General features: G+C 57.3%; 1 protein-coding gene across 5 annotated transcripts in view; it reads left to right on the forward strand.

Moving 5' to 3' along the window:
* The window catches only part of LOC132383978 (serine/threonine-protein kinase MRCK alpha-like), an 86,162-nt gene that overhangs the window by 52,025 nt on the left and 12,473 nt on the right, over positions 1-21,664 (forward strand). For 3 of the 5 annotated variants that reach the window (XM_059955216.1, XM_059955214.1, XM_059955218.1), the window contains exons 8-21: positions 2,095-2,343; positions 3,420-3,499; positions 4,817-4,899; positions 7,408-7,520; positions 10,166-10,399; positions 12,059-12,234; positions 13,657-13,747; positions 14,373-14,497; positions 14,692-14,794; positions 15,719-15,867; positions 17,134-17,222; positions 17,475-17,518; positions 20,774-20,881; positions 21,097-21,177. In XM_059955216.1, the coding sequence (XP_059811199.1) occupies positions 2,095-2,343; positions 3,420-3,499; positions 4,817-4,899; positions 7,408-7,520; positions 10,166-10,399; positions 12,059-12,234; positions 13,657-13,747; positions 14,373-14,497; positions 14,692-14,794; positions 15,719-15,867; positions 17,134-17,222; positions 17,475-17,518; positions 20,774-20,881; positions 21,097-21,177 (1,725 nt within the window). The remainder of the gene's footprint in view (positions 1-2,094; positions 2,344-3,419; positions 3,500-4,816; positions 4,900-7,407; positions 7,521-10,165; positions 10,400-12,058; positions 12,235-13,656; positions 13,748-14,372; positions 14,498-14,691; positions 14,795-15,718; positions 15,868-17,133; positions 17,223-17,474; positions 17,519-20,773; positions 20,882-21,096; positions 21,178-21,664) is intronic. The other 2 variants (XM_059955215.1, XM_059955219.1) reach the window with 1 other exon arrangement.

The raw sequence follows: 21,664 nt of genomic DNA on the forward strand, positions 1-21,664 counted from the left end.
TCCTCTGCACCCTCTCTAATCCAGACAGCATCCTGGTGAATCTCCTCTGCACCCTCTCTAATCCAGACAGCATCCTGGTGAATCTCATCTGCACCCTCTCTAATCCAGGCAGCATCTTGGTGAGTCTCCTCTGCACCCTCTCTAATCCAGACAGCATCCTGGTGAATCTCTTCTGCACCCTCTCTAATCCAGGCAGCATCCTGGTGAATCTCCTCTGCACCCTTTGTAATCCAGGCAGCATCCTGGTGAATCTCCTCTGCACACTCTCTAATCTGGGCAGCATCCTGGTGAATCTCCTCTGCACCCTCTCTAATCCAGACAGCATCCTGGTGAATCTCCTCTGCACCCTCTCTAATCCAGACAGCATCCCGGTGAATCTCCTCTGCACCCTCTCTAATCCAGACAGTATCCTGGTGAATCTCCTCTGCACCCTCTCTAATCCAGACAGCATCCTGGTGAATCTCCTCTGCACCCTCTCTAATCCAGGCAGCATCCTGGTGAATCTCCTCTGCACACTCTCTAATCCAGAGAACATCCTGCAGAATCTCCTCTGCACCCTCTCTAATCCAGACAGTATCCTAGTGAATCTCCTCTGCACCCTCTCTAATCCAGACAGCATCCTGGTGAATCTCCTCTGCACCCTCTCTAATCCAGGCAGCATCCTGGTGAATCTCCTCTGCACACTCTCTAATCCAGACAACATCCTGCAGAATCTCCTCTCCACCCTCTCTAATCCAGACAGCATCCTGGTGAATCTCTTCTGCACCCTCTCTAATCCAGGCAGCATCCTGGTGAATCTCCTCTGCACCCTTTGTAATCCAGGCAGCATCCTGGTGAATCTCCTCTGCACCCTCTCTAATCTGGGCAGCATCCTGGTGAATCTCCTCTGCACCCTCTCTAATCCAGACAGCATCCTGGTGAATCTCCTCTGCACCCTCTCTAATCCAGACAGCATCCCGGTGAACCTCCTCTGCACCCTCTCTAATCCAGACAGCATCCTGGTGAATCTCCTCTGCACCCTCTCTAATCCAGGCAGCATCCTGGTGAATCTCCTCTGCACCCTCTCTAAAGCTTCTACAACCTTCCTATAATGAGGCGACCAGAACTGAACACAATAATTCCAAGTGCGGTCTAACCAGGGTTTTATAGAGCTGCAACAGTACTTCTCAGCTTTTGAGCTCAGTCCCCCGACTAATAAATGCCGTCAGCCTTCTTAACAAGTCTATTAACGAGGTGAACCTTTGAGAATCCTGTATTCTGCCATCAAATTCAGCCATCCACATTGAGTTTCTAAAAACTTTTCCATCTGCCACTAGTGTACAGATTTTGTCCGCAGTTTTAAGAAAAGGTGGAGCCATCCCAAGGTAATTTGCCGGGCTAATTCCTGGGATGAGAGGGCTGTCATTTCAAGTGCAGTGGGAAAAGTTGGCTGGGCCAGGATATTCAACTGTCGCCCGACAGGGAAGATCGGTCATCAGCAGGGGAGCAGGGGTGGGGTGGGTGTTGCGGGGATCTGCCGAGGGGGCAAGGGGGTGATTTAAAATCGAGAGTCGTCCTGTTAAGGGCCAGAGAGCGGAGGAAAGGTGGGTGGGGGGGGGGGGGGGAGGGCAGGATGGGACGCAGTACAGCGGAGTTCGGGTCGTGATTGTGCTCCGGGAGATCGGAATTTAGGGAAGAGGTGCGGCGGGAGTGTACTGAGTGAGTCCAAGTTCGGGCGCCACGGTAACATAGCGTCTAGCGGAATTCTATTACAACGCCAGTGACACAGGTTCAATTCCCGCTGCTGCTGAAGGAGTCTGTATGTTCTTCCCGTTTCCTCCGACATTCCAAAGGGTTAGGGGGTTAATTGGTCACATGGTTGCAATTGGGCAGTCGGGCCAGAAGGGTTGATTACTATGCTGTACCCTTAATATAAGAAATAATTAAAGAAAAACATCTTGCAGATGCCAGAAACCTGAAATAAAATCCGGGACCACCAGAAACACCTGGCAGGTTGGGCAGCATCTGTGGGCAGAGATTGGTGGGGGGTTGGGGGGGGGGAAGCAGGATCCTAGAGTCGCGGCGCCACTCATCGCCTTCCCGGCCCTCCCGCAGGGCAAGCTGACGTTCCCGGAGGACGCGGACAGCGTCTCGGAGGGGGCCCGTGACCTGATTGGTCAGTTGGTCTGCAGCAAGGAGAAGCGGCTGGGGCGGGCGGGGATCGCCGACCTCCAGCGGCACGCCTTCTTCGCCAGCGTCGACTGGCAGAACATCGCCGACCAGACCCCGCCCTACATCCCAGAGGTGGCCAGTCCCACCGACACCTCCAACTTCGACCTGAACGACAACGTCTTGAAGACCTGGGTGAGTCCTATTGGGAAGCCGAGTCAAAAATCTATTCCTCAGATTAACCGTCCCAATTCAAACTTTAAAAATCCCGCAGGTTGCACAGCACACCCCAAATGCGAGAAAAACTCAGCCGGACAGGCAGCACCTACAGGTGGGAATAAATAGTTTCAAGTCAAGACCCTTCCTCAGATCGAATGACTGGAGGTTCCAGGATCAGAGAACAGCTTCTGAATAATGGGACGTCCCTTTAGAACAGAGATGAGGAGGAATTTCTCGCTTTCCAGTCCTGATAAAGGCCCGAAATATCAACTGTTTACTCTTTTCCACAGGTGCTGCCCGGCCTGCAAAGTTGCTCCAGCATTTTGTGTGTGTTGCTCTGGATTTCCAGCATGGGAGTGTCAGGAATCTCTTCAGCTTGAGGGTGGGGGATCTGTGGAATTAATTCTGCTGCGTTAAAGTAAGGGAGAGAGGGGTGCGGAGATTTGCGAAGGGGGTTTCTGGACAGGGTCAAGGCAGCTGAGTAGTGAAACAACAAAGTCGGTGAGCAGCGGCGTGGGGGACTCCAGAGCTGGGGGAACACCGGGAGTGTGTGATGGGACGGTGTGGAGGGAGCTTCACTCTGTGTCTGACCCCGGGAGGGTGTGATGGGACGGTGTGGAGGGAGCTTCTCTCTGTGTCTGACCCCGGGAGTGTGTGATGGGACGGTGTGGAGGGAGATTCACTCTGTCTCTGACTCCGGGAGTGTGTGATGGGACGGTGTGGAGGGAGCTTCACTCTGTGTCTGACCCTGGGAGTGTGTGATGGGACGGTGTGGAGGGAGATTCACTCTGTGTCTGACCCCGGGAGTGTGTGATGGGACGTTGTGGAGAGAGATTCACTCTGTGTCTGACCCCGGGAATGTGTGATGGGACAGTGTGGAGGGAGATTCACTCTGTGTCTGACTCCGGGAGTGTGTGATGAGACAAATTCGAGCTCTGGGATTCCTCCACCTTCTCCCCACTGCTCCTGGATCGTTGATGGGGATGGGGGTGACGTGTATCTGGGGGCTGTTTCCCCGAGCTGTTGTAACTAACCCCTCGTGTGTGTTTCAGGACTCGGCCCCTCCCCGCAGTCGTGGTGCCTTCTCCGGGCTCCACCTCCCCTTTGTCGGCTTCACCTACACCTCCAGCAGGTAGGTAGCAGGGCAGCTCCCTCCCATCTGGGTTCGTGGGTGTGACGGAACGCCCGGGTGGATGTGACTCCCATGGGTGAAACCGGGCTCAGCACACCCCTCCTAAAACGCTCCCTCCCTCCACCACCGCTGCAGCGTGCGCCGTCAACGATGCACACCGCGGTTACTCGCAGAAACCCACCCGCCTCCAGCACCGCCGCCCGCAGATTCCCCTCCCGGCCACACGCGCCAATCAATTGCTCGCAAGAGCTGGGGTGGAGGGTGTTTGCCCCCCGACGGATTAGGCTGGACTGGCAGCCCCCCTCCCCCCGAGAGCCTCGAGAACACGGCCCGAATTAACGCAAGGGGAGGCCATTCAGCCCCTTCAGTCAGTCCTGCCTACCAGTCCTCATTTCTTCTGCCACTTCCCCTCAGCCCTCGAGGCCCTCCAAAAATTTCCGTCTTCCCTCCCCTCCACGAGTGACACAGCCTCCGTGGGCCGGGGGGGATCGTTGGGTACGTCCCCCTTTATGCAAAGAGATTCCCACGCACCTCAGTTTCAAACAATCCAGCAGCCGCATAGAGCAGTTCCTCTATCTTTGCATCACGAACTTGTCAGTAAGCTCTCCTCTGAACACCAAACCACCCAGTGGCCGTTTCTTAAAGGGTCCCACGCAGCCACCGCTCTCTTGCCCCTGACACCCCCCCCCCCGACCCCATACCTTCGTCCACTCACCTTATTTTCCACCCTGGGGAAAAGCCTCTGACCGTCCGCTCGACCTGCGCCTCTAATCGTCTTGTCCTCCTTCGCTCCAGAGAGGAAAAGCCCCAGCTCGATCAATCTACCCCCATTAGACACGCTCTCCAATCCGGGCGGCATCCTGCAGGATGCCTTCTGCAGCCTCTCCAAAGCCTCCACTCCTTGCCTACAATGAGGCGAGGAGGCTCCCACTAACCAGGTCTAACTTGGGCTTTGTAGAGCGGTCAATTCAATTCAACAAAACCCCCTCCCCGCTGACACACCAAGCAGCTAACAAGCAACTTTTGAGTTACCTGTGGACTTGTGGCCCTCCACGGTCCCATTGACCCTCCTTTCCTTCTTGTGAATGTTCTGGACCCGTGCAAATGTCAATAAACTTTGATCAGCCCCACGAGTCCCCTCTGGGTTTCATCTGACTTTAATACGTCCCACTGCGCACACAACGTCCGCCCCTCCCGTGGCTATTCGAGACGTTCTCGCCGTGGCCAGTCTCGCCAGCCAAGTCGACGCCCACGACGGGTGGCTGCCAGACGTCTAGCCACCTGCTCACGTGTTCTGTTGTGGGTTGCCCTCCGCAGCTCGCTGTCTGACCGAGGGGCGGGGGCGCCCGAAGACGGACAGGGGACGCCGCGGGACGACGAGCTCGGCTTTGGGCTTCCAGGTGAGGCTTTGCCCGGTGGCGCAGGGGCTTCCCCGGGGCTGGTCCGAGGAGTTCCAACCCCCGTCTCGGAGCAAGTCCATCCCAGAAACGCTGGGAGATTTGTACAGAATCTGACAGTGTTGGGAGAGTGGAGTGGGGTTTGTTCTACAACAGCAGAACCTCAGGGGTGGGTCACAAACTGGGATCTAACCCAGGGGTCTGGGGATTTAAATATAGAATAACAGATCCCTGGGAGTGGGTTACAGTCTGAGATCTAACCCAGGGGTCGGGGGTTTATATACAGATTAACATATCCCTAGGAGTGGGTTACAGGCTGGGATCTAATCCAGGGGTTCAGGGGGGTTATATATAGAATAACAGACCCCCAGGAGTGGGTTACAAGCTGGGATCTAATCCAGGGGTTCAGGGGGTTTATATACAGATTAACATATCCCTAGGAGTGGGCTATAGGCTGGGATCTAACCCAGGGGTTCAGGAGGTTTATATATAGAATAACAGACCCCCAGGAGCGGGTTACAAGCTGGGATCTAATCCAGGGGTTCAGGGGGTTTATATATAGAATCACAGACCCCCCGGGAGTGGGTTACAAGCTGGGATCTAATCCAGGGGTTCAGGGGGTTTATATATAGAATAACAGACCCCCAGGAGCGGGTTACAGGCTGGGATCTAATCCAGGGGTTCAGGGGGTTATATATAGAATAACAGACCCCCAGGAGTGGGTTACAGGCTGGGATCTAATCCAGGGGTCAGGGGGTTTATATATAGAATAACAGACCCCCAGGAGTGGGTTACAGGCTGGGATCTAATCCAGGGGTTCAGGGGGGTTATATATAGAATAACAGACCCCCAGGAGTGGGTTACAGGCTGGGATCTAATCCAGGGGTTCAGGGGGGTTATATATAGAATAACAGACCCCCCGGAGTGGGTTACAGGCTGGGATCTAATCCAGGGGTTCAGGGGGTTTATATATAGAATCACAGACCCCCGGGAGTGGGTTACAGGCTGGGATCTAATCCAGGGGTTCAGGGGGTTTATATATAGAATCACAGACCCCCGGGAGTGGGTTACAGGCTGGGATCTAATCCAGTGGTTCAGGGGGTTTATTTATAGAATAACAGACCCCCGGGAGTGGCTTACAGGCTGGGATCTAATCCAGGGGTTCAGGGGGGTTATATATTGAATAACAGACCCCCGGGAGTGGGTTACAGGCTGGGTTCTAATCCAGGGTTTCAGGGGGTTTATATATAGAATAACAGATCCCCTGGAGTGGGTTACAGGCTGGGATCTAATCCTGGGGTTCAGGGGGTTTATATATAGAATAACAGACCCCCGGGAGTGGGTTACAGGCTGGGATCTAATCCAGGGGTTCAGGGGGTTTATATATAGAATAACAGACCACCGGGAGTGAGTTACAGGCTGGGATCTAATCCAGTGGTTCAGGGGGGTTATATATTGAATAACAGACCCCCGGGAGTGGGTTACAGGCTGGGTTCTAATCCAGGGTTTCAGGGGGTTTATATATAGAATAACAGATCCCCTGGAGTGGGTTACAGGCTGGGATCTAATCCTGGGGTTCAGGGGGTTTATATATAGAATAACAGACCCCCGGGAGTGGGTTACAGGCTGGGATCTAATCCAGGGGTTCAGGGGGTTTATATATAGAATAACAGACCCCCGGGAGTGGGTTACAAGCTGGGATCTAATCCAGGGGTTCAGGGGGTTTACATATAGAATAACAGAGCCCCCGGAGTGGGTTACAGACTGGGATCAGCATCTCCGATTTACTGTGACGTTTCGATGGGGCACACAGACGGAGAGAAGCTCCCTGGGTCTGAGGTGGTTAAAGAGGACACCAGTGTGTTGTTGGGATTGATTAGGTGCAGTAGAGTAGGCTCTGCCCCCTCTTACTCCCCCCCCCGCCCCCCAGGGTGCACCTACCGACTGATCTCCCATCCCTGGCTGCCAGGCCTGTTCCCTCAACCTCCCTGTCTGTCCCCAACCACGAACCCACCCACCACCAGTCTCCAATCGGACCTACCAGATTCGACAACAAGGAAAACGCGCCCGTGCCTTCACTTACTGGGACGATTAAGGAGGACACAAATGGTCTGGGATGCAGAGTCCCAGTGTAGTACAGCAGAGAAACAGGCCGTTCGGCCTGTCTGGCCTGTGCCGGACCGTTCAAACTGCCCACCCCCATCAACCATCACCCTCCATACCCCTCCCAACCATGTACCTGTCCAGTTTTCTCTTAAACGTTGAAACCGAGCTGGCAAATACCACTTGCGCCGGCCCCTCGTTCCACACCCTCACGACTACCTTCAGTCGAGGGCTGGTTCCGTCACGGTCGGGAAGGCAAAGCCCATAAAGGATCACTCGTGTCGCTGATTCGTACGAATGTTGTCTCTGGATATAATTTAACTTTAACTCTGCTCATCTGATGCAGAGGAGACACGGTCCGGCGCATCTGACACTGTAAACTCGGCTTTGACCTGTTTTTCGTTCCAGAGGGAGGCACCGAAGGGGGGATGAGGAGGGAGGTGGCAGCCCCCACCCCGGGGATCCAGTCTCTGCAGGAGCAGCTCCGGACCCTCGGCCAGCAGAGGGACAAGGCGCTGGAGGTGAGAATCAGCTCTGCGGCGCCCCCTGCTGGGCGCCCGGGGGAGCTTTCCGCACCACCGGAACCTTGGGCCCGTCGAGTCTCTGCTAACCCAGTCCTACTTGCTCTCCCCCCCCCCCCCACACATTCACCGCTGCCCGCACTGGGTGGGACGCATCGCTGGGACGTGGGAGGGAGCTGGAGCGCCCAAGGGAACCCAAGCAGACAGGTAGAGAGCGTGCAAACTCCTCTCTCAAACTCAGACACACACACACACACACACACACACAAATAAATGTGATTTGGTAATAAAGGTGCTTTGAATCTTCAAGAACACCACACTCACACAGTGCCAGAGGTGGGGATCGAACCCGGGGTCTCCAGAACTATCAGCCTTTGTTTGACATTGCCCCCTTCCTCCCTGCTAGCAGCCCCCCCCCACCCCCGATCTGAGGCAGATACTGAAGGAAGAATTAGATCGTTGAAACTCACAGTCAAAAAAAACAATTCCCCACTTTAATGTCAGCAGATCACATCTCCTGCCCCACCCCACCCCCTCACCGACTCCACATTAGTTTACCTGATGAAAGAGGAAACCTTTCTTTAAAACCAGGGCTGGTAAATATGCTCGGAATGCACCTCCAGGAATGGCAGTGGGGGAAGATACGATAGAGGTGTTTAGGAGGCTGTTAGATAGGTAACATGTCATAGGCGTGGCCAAGTGGTTAAGGCGTTCGTCTAGTGACCTGAAGGTCGCTAGTTCGAGCCTTGGCTCCATCGGTGGCGTGGAGAGGGGAGACTTGCAGCTTGGGCAACTGCTGGTCTTCCAGAAAAAAAAGACCTTGCCAGGCTTTTCATGGTCTATCGAGACTAACTGAGGCCTGCAGACAATGTTGTATAGATATTGAAATGTAGGCTGAAGGGATCAGTTTAGTCAGGCGTTCAACCGGTTCAGCATCAACATTGTGGGCCGAAGGGCCTGCACCTGTGCTGTTACTGTTCTATCCTCATCAGCTTCCCCCCCATCCAAGTATCTTTTAAATTGTTCCATTGTGCCTGCTCCAACCCCACTAACCCCCACTGTTCAGTTTACAGATCCGTTGCTGGCTTCTGGTCCGCTTTAAAAATCTTTCCTCCCTCTACGCCCCCCGTTTTTTTGGTTCCCTGTTCCCGGGGGAAGACTGCCTTGCGGGCTCCCTACTCTTCCCCTCGTGATTCTGCGCGCCGAGACATGCGGCTCGCTACGCCGCTGGCGTCTCGGGCAGCAGTGAAGGTCCTTCACCTCTGGCGGAGTTCGTTGTGTCAGGAGCTTCCCCTCAGTTTTCACTCCCGTCAGTCCTGGGCGGGGACTCAGATGCAGAAGGATTTTTCATGGCTGTATCCATAACGGATTTGTCTGACCAGTTAGGATTGTTAGCTCCAAACCTGGAGGACCGGTGGGTCACTCTTAGTCTGACCTCTGACCTCTGCCCTTTGACCTATTTGGCCTGGGTGACCCTACCGAGAGCCAAAGCACAAGGCCCTGACTCCAGCCAACGGAGCTCTCCGGGTCATCGAGGCAGGCAGATCTCCAAACCCTACATCAGGTTTGTGGTCCTCTTGGAGGTTTATACAGCGAAGCCGCGACAAGGTAGAATTTTCATTTTTGCAGCCTGGTCACCCCTCCGTAACTGCCCCCTGAGAAGGCGCGGGTGAGTTATTCCCCCCCCCCCCAGGTGAACCTCTGGTGAAGGGGTTTCCCACAGGTGGGAGTTCCGGGGTTCAGACCCACTCACGGTGAGCGAACGACAAACGATTTCTCAGTCAGGACCGGGGGGTGTGATTGGGAAGGTGGTGTTCCCCCGCACCCACAGGCCCCGGTGGGAGAGGTGGTGGGCTTGGGGGGGGGTCTGTTGGAGAAGCCGCAGAGAGGAAGGGAACAGAGAACCTGAACGCGGGCCACCAAACAATCGAACACTTGGGGAGCACGGGGAGGGCTGACGTTGAAAGTAGGAGGAGGACTGGGATCGTAGTGTTCAGGAGAAGGAAGCTGGAGGTCCTCATTGAAGATCAGAGTTGGAGAGGGTCGGTAACTTTAAATCCCTGGGTCAGAGGACCTGTCCTGGACCCATCATATAAATACAGTTGCGAAGAAAGGCTTGTGAGTTTGCGGAGATTTGGCATGAACTACAGATGTATAGTGGAGAGAGTATTGACCAGCTTCATCACAGCCTGGTATGGAAACACCAATCCCCTTGAATGGAAAATCCCGCAGAAGGTGGTGGATTCGGCCCAGTCCATCACGGGTAAAGCCCTCCCAACATCCACATGAAACCCTGCCGTAGGAAAGCAGCGTCCATCATCAGGGACCCCCAGCGCCCAAGAGGGGAGTGTCCCGTCACACTCCTGGCCTGTGCCATTTCGATCGGGGAAAGGCCTTGGCGAGTCTCGAGAGAGAGAGAAGAACTCCAGCCTTCTCCTGTGTGGACTTCCAGCAGTCTGCCTGGTTCGTCTCTGCCTCCTTCTGCCCAACAAGCCCATCGGTCCCTGAATAGAGGCCTTTCAGCCCATCTGCACCATTCTGCACACCCTCCCACCGGTGAAGTTAGCCCACTGATCCTGCCTGTGCCGGCCGCTCTCCGCTCCCTTACCCTGAGTCCCCCTCTCCCTCTCCCTCTCTCCCTGCAGGAGGCGGACGGGCTGCGAGAGGAGCTGAGCTCGCGGAGCGGGGAGCTGCGGGAGGCCCGGGCCCGGCTGGAGCGGGAGGCCCGGGAGTCGGCCGAACGCAGCTCCCAGCTCCGAGCCCGGCAGCGGGCGGCCGACCGGGAGCTCCGGCAGCGGGAGGCCGAGCTGGAGGCGGCGAGGGAGGAGGCGAGGAGGCTGCAGCGGGAGCTGCACAGGAGCCCCCGGGCCAAGGAGGAGGTGAGAAGCGGGCGGGGTGTCGAGTGGGCGCAGGTTCCCGTTGCCCTGCACCACCCCCCGGGGAATAAACGGGTGGGGGGGTGGAATCTGGCTGGTATTCCGGACAGAACTAGTCAGACTCAAGCTCAAGGTGGGAGGGAGGGGGAATCTCTTCTCTTTAAACCTTTTTGGGTGGGGAGATGGGGGGAAGGTGGGACCATGAATGGGAGTGAAGGGTACCCCCCCAAAATCCCTCGCTTTATGGGATCTTGATGTGCCCCCTCATGGACGACAGGGGGTGGGGGGGGTAATCTCTCGCTGGATGGCCATCGGCTCCAGAGTGTGGACGGTGGAGATGTGGGGGGGGTGGGTAGTTCTTGGGAGACCTCCCCTCCTGATCCGAAGCCCCCCCCCCCCATCGTGGGCACGACTAGGGACGACGGCAGCCAGGGCCTGAGAGGAAGAAGGTGACATTCTTTGCCCTTGACCTCCCAACCGGTGGTCAGAGCTCTTGACCCCTGACCCTTGACCTTGGCCCCCCCTCCTCCCTCAGGTTCCGACAAGCACAGAATCCAGCCCGATTACGTAACCATCCTGTAATGATCAATAAACCGATCGTTTGGAAGCAAATGACCTTGCCCGGTGCCCCAGGGCTGGGAGCGCCACGCTCCCTGGCACTCTTTCTCTGCCAACCCTCCCGCAGCGCTCCACCCTCGCCCCTCCCAATGCCCCGTGCTCCCGACAGACTTGCAGACTCGTCCTCCGCTCCCGGTTGCCGGATGCAGTCCTGCGCGAAAGTCTCCGGCACCCTGGGAAACCCGCGTGGTCACCGGGGAGGGCGTACTAACCCCCGGCAGGGAACGAACCCCGGTCGCACGGCGGGCGCGGTACAGCTCCGCGCGGACCGCCGTGCTCCCCCCGCCGCCCTGTTTCACCTGGGCCGACCTCGACGCACGGTGTCCACGGTACGAAGGGCAGCCTTTTCACCCGGGATTAGGAAAGCCGGTCTCAATTCCGATTTCAAAGACCGCCTTCGTTGTACCGATCTGTGGATTGATCGGCCTGGAGCAGGAGTCGGCCATTCGGCCCATCGAGCCTGCCCCACTGTTCAATAAGATCATGGCTGATCTGTCCATACACTCAGCTCCATCTACCTGCCTTTTCCCCATAACCCTTAATTCCCTTATTATATAAAAACCTATCTAACCGTATCTGAAATATATTTACTGAGGCAGCCTCCGCTGCTTCACTGGGCAGAGAATTCCACAGATTCCCCACTCTCTGGGAAAAGCAGTTCCTCCTCATCTCCGTCCTAAATCTACCCCCCTGAATCTCGAGGCTCTGTCCCCTCGTTCTAGTCTCACCTCCCGGTGGAAACAACTTTTCTACTATCTTATCAATCCCTTTCAAAATGTTGTATGTTTCTGTAAGATCCCCTTTCATTCTTCTGAACTCTATACAGTTCAGTCCCAGGCGACTCAATCTCTCCTCATAGTCTAACCCCCTCATCTCTGGAGTCAACCTGGTGAACCTCCTCTGCACCGCCTCCAAAGCCAGTATATCCTTCCTCGAGTAAGGAGACCGGAACTGCACACGGTACTCCAGGTGCGGCCTCACCAGTACCCTGTACAGTCGCAGCATGACCCACCCTAGGGTGACTTTCCCTTCCTCCTGCCGTAGGTGCGGCCCAGCCAGTCCCTGGGCGCGACGATGGGAGAGGGGGAGAGGTTGGGGACAAGCGAAGTCGAGCTGACGGCCCTGCGCGGGCGGCTGGAGGAGTCCGAGGGCCAGTGTCGGCGGCTGGAGGCCGAGCTGTCGGCGTGTGGGGAGCGGCTGGAGTCAGCGAAGCGAGAGCGGTGAGGCCCCTGCTGGGATTCCCTTCCCCTCCTCGCAGTCTGCTGGGATTCACCTCTCTCTGCTGGGATTCCCTTCCCCTCTCGCAGTCTGCTGGGATTCACCTCTCTCTGCTGGGATTCCCTTCCCCTCCTCGCAGTCGGCTGGGATTCTCTTCCACTCCTCGCAGTCTGCTGGGATTCACCTCTCTCTGCTGGGATTCCCTTCCCCTCCTCTCAGTCTGCTGGGATTCCCTTCCCCTCCTCTCAGTCTGCTGGGATTCACCTCTCTCTGCTGGGATTCCCTTCCCCTCCTCGCAGTCTGCTGGGATTCTCTTCCCCTCCTCGCAGTCTGCTGGGATTCACCTCTCTCTGCTGGGATTCCCTTCCCCTCTCGCAGTCTGCTGGGATTCACCTCTCTCTGCTGGGATTCCCTTCCCCTCCTCTCAGTCTGCTGGGATTCCCTTCCCCTCCTCTCAGTCTGCTGGGATTCACCTCTCTCTGCTGGGATTCCCTTCCCCTCCTCGCAGTCTGCTGGGATTCACCTCTCTCTGCTGGGATTCCCTTCCCCTCCTCGCAGTCTGCTGGGATTCACCTCTCTCTGATGGGATTCCCTTCCCCTCCTCGCAGTCTGCTGGGATTCACCTCTCTCTGATGGGATTCCCTTCCCCTCCTCGCAGTCTGCTGGGATTCACCTCTGCTGGGATTCCCTTCCCCTCCTCGCAGTCTGCTGGGATTCTCTTCCCCTCCTCGCAGTCTGCTGGGATGCACCTCTCTCTGCTGGGATTCCCTTCCCCTCCTCGCAGTCTGCTGGGATTCCCTTCCCCTCCTCGCAGTCTGCTGGGATTCCCCTCTCTCTGCTGGGATTCCCTTCCCCTCCTTGCAGTCTGCTGGGATTCACCTCTCTGCTGGGATCCCTTCCCACCCCTACTATCTGATAGTAATCCTCCCCTCCATCGCCTGCTAGAAATTCTTTCCCACCTGCTGTCTGCTGGGATTCTGTTCCACATCCCCCCTCTGTCTGCTGAGATTCCTCCTCCTGTTGCTGGGATCCCTGCCTACATTCCTCTTGTTCTGCTCAGATTCCTACCTTCTGCTGGCATTCTGCCCCAGCCTCCTGCTCTCTGCTGGGAATTACCCACTGCTTCCTGCTGGGAATCTTCTCCCACCCGCCTCTCTCCCCACTGTCTGCTGGGATTCCGTCTCTCCTGTCCATATGATGTCTGCTGCGGCCTCTTGTGGATCTCCGCTGGGGTCTCCTTGTTAGGTTTGCTGGGATCTTCATGTCCTGTTTGCTGGGATCTCCGCGTGTTACCGGCGCTCGCATTTGGATGGCACATCGACGACTCCCCCCGCCCTGGGTTTCGGAATCGATCCACAGCGGGGAGCGTGCGGGTCCTCCATTTCCGCCCGCGAGTTAACCAGAGGCCAATCTGCTGTCCGTAGGGAGCTGGAGCTGGAGCAGAGGGAAGCCCTCAGCGAGGAAACGGAGGTGCTGAGGGAGGAGAGCAGGGAGCTGCGGGCCGAGCTGGAGTGGGTAAATATCCACGTCTCGTATAGCTCCACCGACTTTCAGGATCGGGGTTTCAATGGGCCCCATTGTCGCCCCCTCCCCTCCCAAACTACCCCTTGAGAAGGTATGGGGGGGGGTGGGTAGTCCTGGTGAAGAGGAGGGATCACCCGTTATTTTAAACTTGAAGTTGCCGAGCAGGACGGGATCTTCGAGACACATCGCCCGGCGCACCAACAATTTTACCCAGTCCTCATCCCAGGAGGAATTACCCTCCCAGTCGGAGGATTCTGGAGCACACGGGGGATGGGGAGAACGTACCCCCGACGGGCTGCGGCCGGAATCGAACTCTGAACTCCACCGCCACCAGCCACGAGCACTGCGCCGGTGGGAGATCCCGGAGCTGGGGCGGTGCGTGGCCGGGAGGGGGCAGTTCCAGCGCCACGGCAACGAAGGCGTTTCGGTCACGGTGCAGCCGCTCAGCGGCGGGGAGGGGGCGGGAGGGGAAACACCCCTCACATAACCACGCCCCCGGGTCTTCCCCGCTGCCCCTTCCCCACCAGACGCACGGGCTAGGGTTTGGGGTTGGGTTCCTGAAGATGGCCCCCCCCCCCTTCCCGTGCCTGACCCTCTCTAACCCGGACCCCCGTAGCTCAGGGATCAGCTGGAGAAGGTCGGAGCCACCAACAAACGGCTGGAGGAGGAGCTGGGCGCCGCCGAGGCTCGGAGGGAGTCGGCATCGCAGTGGGACAGCCAGATCGCCGAGCTTATACAGTGGTAGGTGTCCCGGAGTCGGCGGGCGGGGTTGGGAGACGGGATGCGCTGTGCACCTTGGCCTAAGGAGGCCGGGGTAAAGCCTGGGCCTCTCTTGAGAGAAGCGCCTGGGTCTCGGAGGACCTCCCGGGGATTGGGGAAGGAGGGTGGATTTTTCCCTCCCCAGCGTGATGGAGTGTCCCATTCCCGTTGCACAGGGTGGGCGAGGAGAAGGAGGCGCGAGGCTACCTCCACGCGCTGGCCAACAGGATGAGCGAGGAGGTGCAGAGTCTGAGGAGGAGCAGCCTCGCCAAGCCTGTGGTAAGTCGCCCTGGCCTAGGGAGGAGAGGGATCCCCCTCCTGGTCTCGGAAATGGGGGGGGGGGCGTGAGGATGTGTCCAGGATGGGGTGGAGGGGGCTGGGAGACAGCTGACGTCGGGACAGGGCCCGATACAGGCCCTTCGGCCCTTCAACCATCACCTCTCATTTATGCATTTTCTTTATGCATTTGCGTCCAACCGTCACAACCCCCCCCCCCCCCAGCTGTGACAATCACCCCACAAACTCCGCTAGACGGGGCGTGAGAGGGAATCTGAACACCCACGGGAAACCCACACGGCCACAGGGAGGACATGCAAATCTCTCCCCTCACCCTCCCTATCTCCCTTTCAACCTCACCCTCACCTACTCTCCCTCTCTCATCCCTCTCTCTCTCTCTCTCTCTCCCTCTCTCTCTCTGACACACATTCTGTCTCTCCCCTCCCCTCCCCCTCTCTCCCCTCCCCCTCTCTCCCCTCCCCCTCTCTCCCCTCCCCCTCTCTCCCCTCCCCCTCTCTCCCCTCCCCCTCTCTCCCCTCCCCCTCTCTCCCCTCCCCCTCTCTCCCCTCCCCCTCTCTCCCCCGTCTCCCCCTCTCCCTCTCCCTCTCTCCCCTCCCCCTCTCTCCCCTCCCCCTCTCTCCCCTCCCCCTCTCTCCCCCGTCTCCCCCTCTCTCCCCCGTCTCCCCCTCTCTCCCCCCCTCCCACTCTCCCTCTCTCCCCTTTCTAACCCTCTCTCTCACATACTCCCTCCCCCCCCTCCTCCTCTCCCTCCCTCACACCTCACTCTCTGCCTCTCTGGGCCGGAGGTCAGGATCGAACCCGGTCTGGGGAAGGTGGAGGGGAGCGACTCCCTCAACGTCGCCGGCGAGCCCTCTGCGCGGTCCCGGGGGTGGCCTGCCCCTGACCGTCTCTGGTGCTGGCCCGCAGGACAGGAACTGGAAGAGCCGGCGTCTCCAGAAGGTGGAAGCCTCGGCCAGACTGGAGCTGCAGTCGGCGCTGGAGTCCGAGATCCGAGCCAAGCAGCAGCTGCAGGAGCGGCTGGACGAGGCCAAGGCTTCGGGCCTGCAGGCTGAATGGTGAGGGGGCGCATCGCGAGGAGGACACTCACCCCAGATACCGTCTCCACCTTGGGTGCTGGGCTCCAGAGATGAGCCGGCAATAATGCGGTGGGGGTCGGGCAGAACCTCAGAGGGTCAGTTTGGGATGTGACTCCTACATTTGTCTCAGAGAAAGAGGGGAATTGGCCTGGGAAGAAGGGGTGGAACAAAACTGGATGGGTCCAAGAAAAGAGAAACGATGGGACGATGCTTCACTCTGTGTCTGACCCCGGGAGTGTGTGATGGGATGGTGTGGAGGGAGCTTCACTCTGTGTCTGACCCCGGGAGTGTGTGATGGGACGGTGTGGAGGGAGATTCACCCTGTGTCTGACCCCGGGAGTGTGTGATGGGACGGTGTGGAGGGAGATTCACCCTGTGTCTGACCCCGGGAGTGTGTGATGGGACGGTGTGGAGGGAGATTCACCCTGTGTCTGACCCCGGGAGTGTGTGATGGGACGGTGTGGAGCGAGCTTCACTCACTGTCTGACCCCGGGAGTGTGTGATGGGACGGTGTGGAGGGAGATTCACCCTGTGTCTGACCCCGGGAGTGTGTGATGGGACGGTGTGGAGCGAGCTTCACTCACTGTCTGACCCCGGGAGTGTGTGATGGGACGGTGTGGAGGGAGATTCACCCTGTGTCTGACCCCGGGAGTGTGTGATGGGACGGTGTGGAGGGAGATTCACCCTGTGTCTGACCCCGGGAGTGTGTGATGGGACGGTGTGGAGCGAGCTTCACTCACTGTCTGACCCCGGGAGTGTGTGATGGGACGGTGTGGAGCGAGCTTCACTCACTGTCTGACCCCGGGAGTGTGTGATGGGACGGTGTGGAGGGAGCTTCACTCACTGTCTGACCCCGGGAGTGTGTGATGGGACGGTGTGGAGCGAGCTTCACTCACTGTCTGACCCCGGGAGTGTGTGATGGGACGGTGTGGAGGGAGCTTCACTGTGTCTGACCCCGGGAGGGTGTGATGGGACGGTGTGGAGGGAGATTCACTCTGTGTCTGACCCCGGGAGTGTTTGATGGGCCGGTGTGGAGGAAGCTTCACTGTGTCTGACCCCGGGAGTGTGTGATGGGACGGTGTGGAGGGAGCTTCACTGTGTCTGACCCCGGGAGGGTGTGATGGGACGGTGTGGAGGGAGCTTCACTGTGTCTGACCCCGGGAGGGTGTGATGGGACGGTGTGGAGGGAGCTTCACTCCGCCTCTTTGCTCCTGACTCTGATGTGCCGAGCTCCTCTCCCCACAGTAAGCTGCAGGACGCTGAGAAGGAGATCGAGAGCCTGAAGCAGGAGGTGGAGAGACTGAAGAAGGAATCCGAGGTCCGGTCCCAGCAAGGTAGGGTCAGCCTTGTCCCAACCTCCCAGACTATCACATGGGGCGGGTTCCATGACACCTCATCGGCCTATAGCGGAACCATCTCCCTATGCTGGCAAATTTATTAAAAAATCATAAATATTCCGATTATTCTGCATCAGATCCAGAGTAACACTTACCTCGTCTCCTTTACCCCCGTTTTTACCGACGATAAACGATCTCGAACTTCCACCCGACGTGCTAAAGCCGGTTCTCCCTCTGCCTCCGCCGCAGGTCTGCAACAGGAGCATCTTCTGGCCTTCCTCCCTCGCCTCCCGGTGAGTACGCTGCGTGCCGGCTCCACCCGGCCGCCTGCAACCCCCGCGCCCAACCCCCGCCTCGACCCCGTTTTCCCCGCGACTCCCAGCAAGTCGGGGGTTCGGGTCCCGACAAGTCAGCTGCCAGCCCTCAGCGCCAGCCGGCGAAGCTTGAAACGAAATCGTCCCGGGAGCAGAGAGGGAAGTAAATTTTATCATCAGAGTCACCACATACAATCCTGAGATTCGTTTCCCCACGGGCATACTCAGCAAATCTACAGAATAGTAACTGTAATCAGGATCAGTGAAAGATCAACCAGGGTGCAGAAGACAGCAAACTGTGCAAATGCAAATATAAATAAATACCAATAAATAACCAGAACGTGAGATAAAGAGTCCGTAAAGTGAGGTCATTGGTTATGGGGACATCTCAATAGATGGGCAAGTGAATGTAGTTACCCCCTTTTGTTCAGGTGTCTGATGGTTGAGGGGTGGTAACTGTTCCTGAACCTGGTGGTGTGAGTCCTGAGGCTCCTGTACCTTCTACCTGATGGTTGAGGGGTTGTAACTGTTCCTGAACCTGGTGGTGCGAGTCCTGAGGCTCCTGTACCTTCTACCTGATGGTTGAGGGGTTGTAACTGTTCCTGAACCTGGTGGTGCGAGTCCTGAGGCTCCTGTACCTTCTACCTGATGGTTGAGGGGTTGTAACTGTTCCTGAACCTGGTGGTGCGAGTCCTGAGGCTCCTGTACCTCCTTCCTGATGGTTGAGGGGTGGTAACTGTCCCTGAACCTGGTGGTGCGAGTCCTGAGGCTCTTGTACCTTCTACCTGATGGTTGAGGGGTGGTAACTGTTCCCGAACCTGGTGGTGCGAGTCCTGAGGCTCTTGTACCTTCTACCTGATGGTTGAGGGGTGGTAACTGTTCCTGAACCTGGTGGTGTGAGTCCTGAGGCTCCTGTCCCTTCTACCTGATGGTTGAGGGGTAGTAACTGTTCCCGAACCTGGTGGTGCGAGTCCTGAGGTTCCTGTACCTTCTACCTGATGGTTGAGGGGTGGTAACTGTTCCCGAACCTGGTGGTGCGAGTCCTGAGGCTCCTGTACCTTCTACCTGATGGTTGAGGGGTGGTAACTGTTCCTGAACCTGGTGGTTTGAGTCCTGAGGCTCCTGTACCTTCTACCTGATGGCAGCAGCGAGAAGAGAGCACGGCCTGGGTGGTGGGGATCTCTGATGGACACTGTTTTCGGGGATGGTGAGGTTGCGGGCAGAGAACACAGGACACTACAGCACAGTACAGGCTCTTTGGCCCACAATGTTGTGCTGACCTCCGACCATCAATCTGGCCATGACTACAGCCTCTCCCTCCGTATGGGTAACACCAAGGAGCTGATTATCAGCTTCAGGAGGCCCAGTCAGAGAGAAGTTACAGCTCAGGCCTTTCAGCCCATCTAGTCTATGCCAAACCCATTTCCTCAAAGGAAATTACAGCGTCACAGTAACATTACAACGGCACAGACACACAAATGTAAGAAGAGAAATTTTGAAGGTGCTTGGAAGTAGGTACGGAGGAGACGTCAGGGTTAAGTTTTTTTTAACGCGGATTGGGGAGAGTGCGTGGAATGGGCTCCCAGCGACGGTGGTGGAGGCGGATACGATAGGGTCTAGAGACTCCTGGATGGGTACGTGGAGCTTAGAAAAACAGAGGGCTACGGGTAAGCCTAGCTAGTTCTAAGGCAAGGACATGTTCGGCACAGCTTTGTGGGCTGAAGGGCCTGTATTGTGCTGGAGGGTTTCTAGGTCTATAGAAGTAAGAAAGAACAAAAAATAAGTTACCCCAGACAGTCTAACGGGGGGGGGGGGGGGTTCATCACTTCCCCGGCTGTAGGTTGACTCATTATCGAGCCCGACGGCTGAGGGTAAGGATTACCTCGTATATTGCTCTTTGGAGCAGCGCAGTTGTCTCAGTCTGTCACTGAAAGTGCTTCTCTGTTCAGCCAAGGAGGCACGCAGAGGGTGAGAAACATCGTCCAGAATCGCCAGGATTTGTCCTACAACAGAGCCAGGCTTTCTAATCGGTTTATTGAGCCTGTCGGCATCACCCGTGTTGATGCCACTGCCCCAGCTCACCACCCCATAGGAGATTGTACTGGTGACAACAGACTGGTAGAACGTGTGAGGGAGAGGCCTGCACACTCCGAAGGACCTCAGTCTCCTCAGGATGTAGAGGTCCTGTATCAAGGGAAGGAGGAGAAAATGATGTTCTGGCTGTTGGTTTTGGTCGGAAGGGACATGCTGTTGGTGATATTCCTGGTGTCCACTTCCAGGTGGTTTCGGTAGCCAGTATCTCTGTTGACCCTGTACAAAAGACAAGATCAAGATCTGAAACCTGTCATTGCATTAAGAAATACGGAAAATAAAACTTTTTGAAGTGTGGAAAAAAAAAACGCACAAGGGAGTAGTCCACAGATGGCAGCTGGGACCGATGAGGTTGCCACTGTGCTGGGTAGGAGACGTGAGAGGGGTGATCAGTTCGGGAGTCTGACTGTAGTGGGGAAGAAGCCACATAAATCTGTTCATAGTGACGTTGGTCTCCAAGGCTCCCCAGCCCTGTGTTCCGATGATTCCCCACCCCCCTCGTGTGTGGGTGGCCTCCAAGAGGTCCACAGCCTTGCCGTAGGGAGCTGGAGGACTGCGAGCCTCGATGACCCGGAGAGGGTCGGCTGGAGTCAGGGCTTTATGCTTTGGCTCTTGGAAGGGTCACCCGTGCCGAAAAGGTCAAAGGGTAGAGGTCAGGATGAGAGTGGCCCACCGGTCCTCCAGGTTGGGGGCCAACAACCCCGACTGGTCAGACAGATCTGTTAAGAATTTTTCTACATCTGAGTGTGACGGTATTCCCGAGTCTCCACCAGGGACAGTGGTGAAAACCGAGAGGAATCCAGAGACAGAGGACCTTTATCGTTACCCCCAACGCCAGGGGCATAGTGGGCCTCAAGTACAGAGTGAGGAATCTGCCCTCCCCCGGGACTCTCTCCCCAGCCCAGAGCCCTCGTAAGCCCATCTTCATAAGGTTCAGGAAAACGAGCCCACAGACTTCCGTATTCCAGCGTGCCCGTCCGGACCTTCCGTTGCAAGGCAGTCCCTTCGCCCCTCCTCTGAACTGGGGGTCTCCCGGCCTCTGCCCTCACCGACTTCGGCCACTCCGAGGGGTTGTTTATTTTTTCGGAGTGGGGATCACGCCGGGCTCGCTTCCTAAATGTCGCTGGTCGTCGCACCCCGCAGGACGAGCTTCCGGAATCTTCCGCAAGTTCCCCGGAAAGCGAGAAGTCCCCGGGAGGGAAGTTCTTCCCGACGCGGAGTCCGGGCGCTCCCGGTGCTGAGGTGGCTGAGGTGAGTAGCTGGGATCGCTCCGGGGGTCGTGGGGAATGCTTTGCACATTAACTCCCTCTCCCTCCCTCCTGCAGAGTCTCTCTCGCGCTTTATTTCAGAGTGGCAGCGTCTGCACGGATGTATCGTTCGGGGGGCCACCTTTGTTTTAACGGCGTTGGCGCAAACCCGCCCTGACCACCCTCCACTGCTGATGCCCTCTCTGCTTGCTCCCACAGCCCAGAGCCAAACCCACATCTCCGACCGCATCAGTGAAGAAACCCCCAACACCGACACCTCGAAGCCTACCAGCCACCAAGGTAGGAACCGGCGCTGCAGGGCGGGCGGAGGTCGTGGGGATGACGGTGGGCCGGTTAAAACCGGCTCGGTGCCGCGGTGTCCCGTCACACACTCCCGGGGTCAGACACAGAGTGAATCTCCCTCCGCACCGTCCCATCACACACTCCCGGGGTCAGACACAGAGTGAATCTCCCTCCGCACCGTCCCATCACACACTCCCGGGGTCAGACACAGAGTGAATCTCCCTCCGCACCGTCCCATCACACACTCCCGGGGTCAGACACAGAGTGAATCTCCCTCCGCACCGTCCCATCACACACTCCCGGGGTCAGACACAGAGTGAATCTCCCTCCACACCGTCCCATCACACACTCCCGGGGTCAGACACGGAGTGAATCTCCCTCCACACCGTCCCATCACACACTCCCGGGGTCAGACACGGAGTGAATCTCCCTCCACACCGTCCCATCACACACTCCCGGGGTCAGACACAGAGTGAATCTCCCT

Source organism: Hypanus sabinus, chromosome 31 (genome assembly GCF_030144855.1).
Source record: "Hypanus sabinus isolate sHypSab1 chromosome 31, sHypSab1.hap1, whole genome shotgun sequence".
NCBI lineage: Eukaryota > Metazoa > Chordata > Chondrichthyes > Myliobatiformes > Dasyatidae > Hypanus > Hypanus sabinus.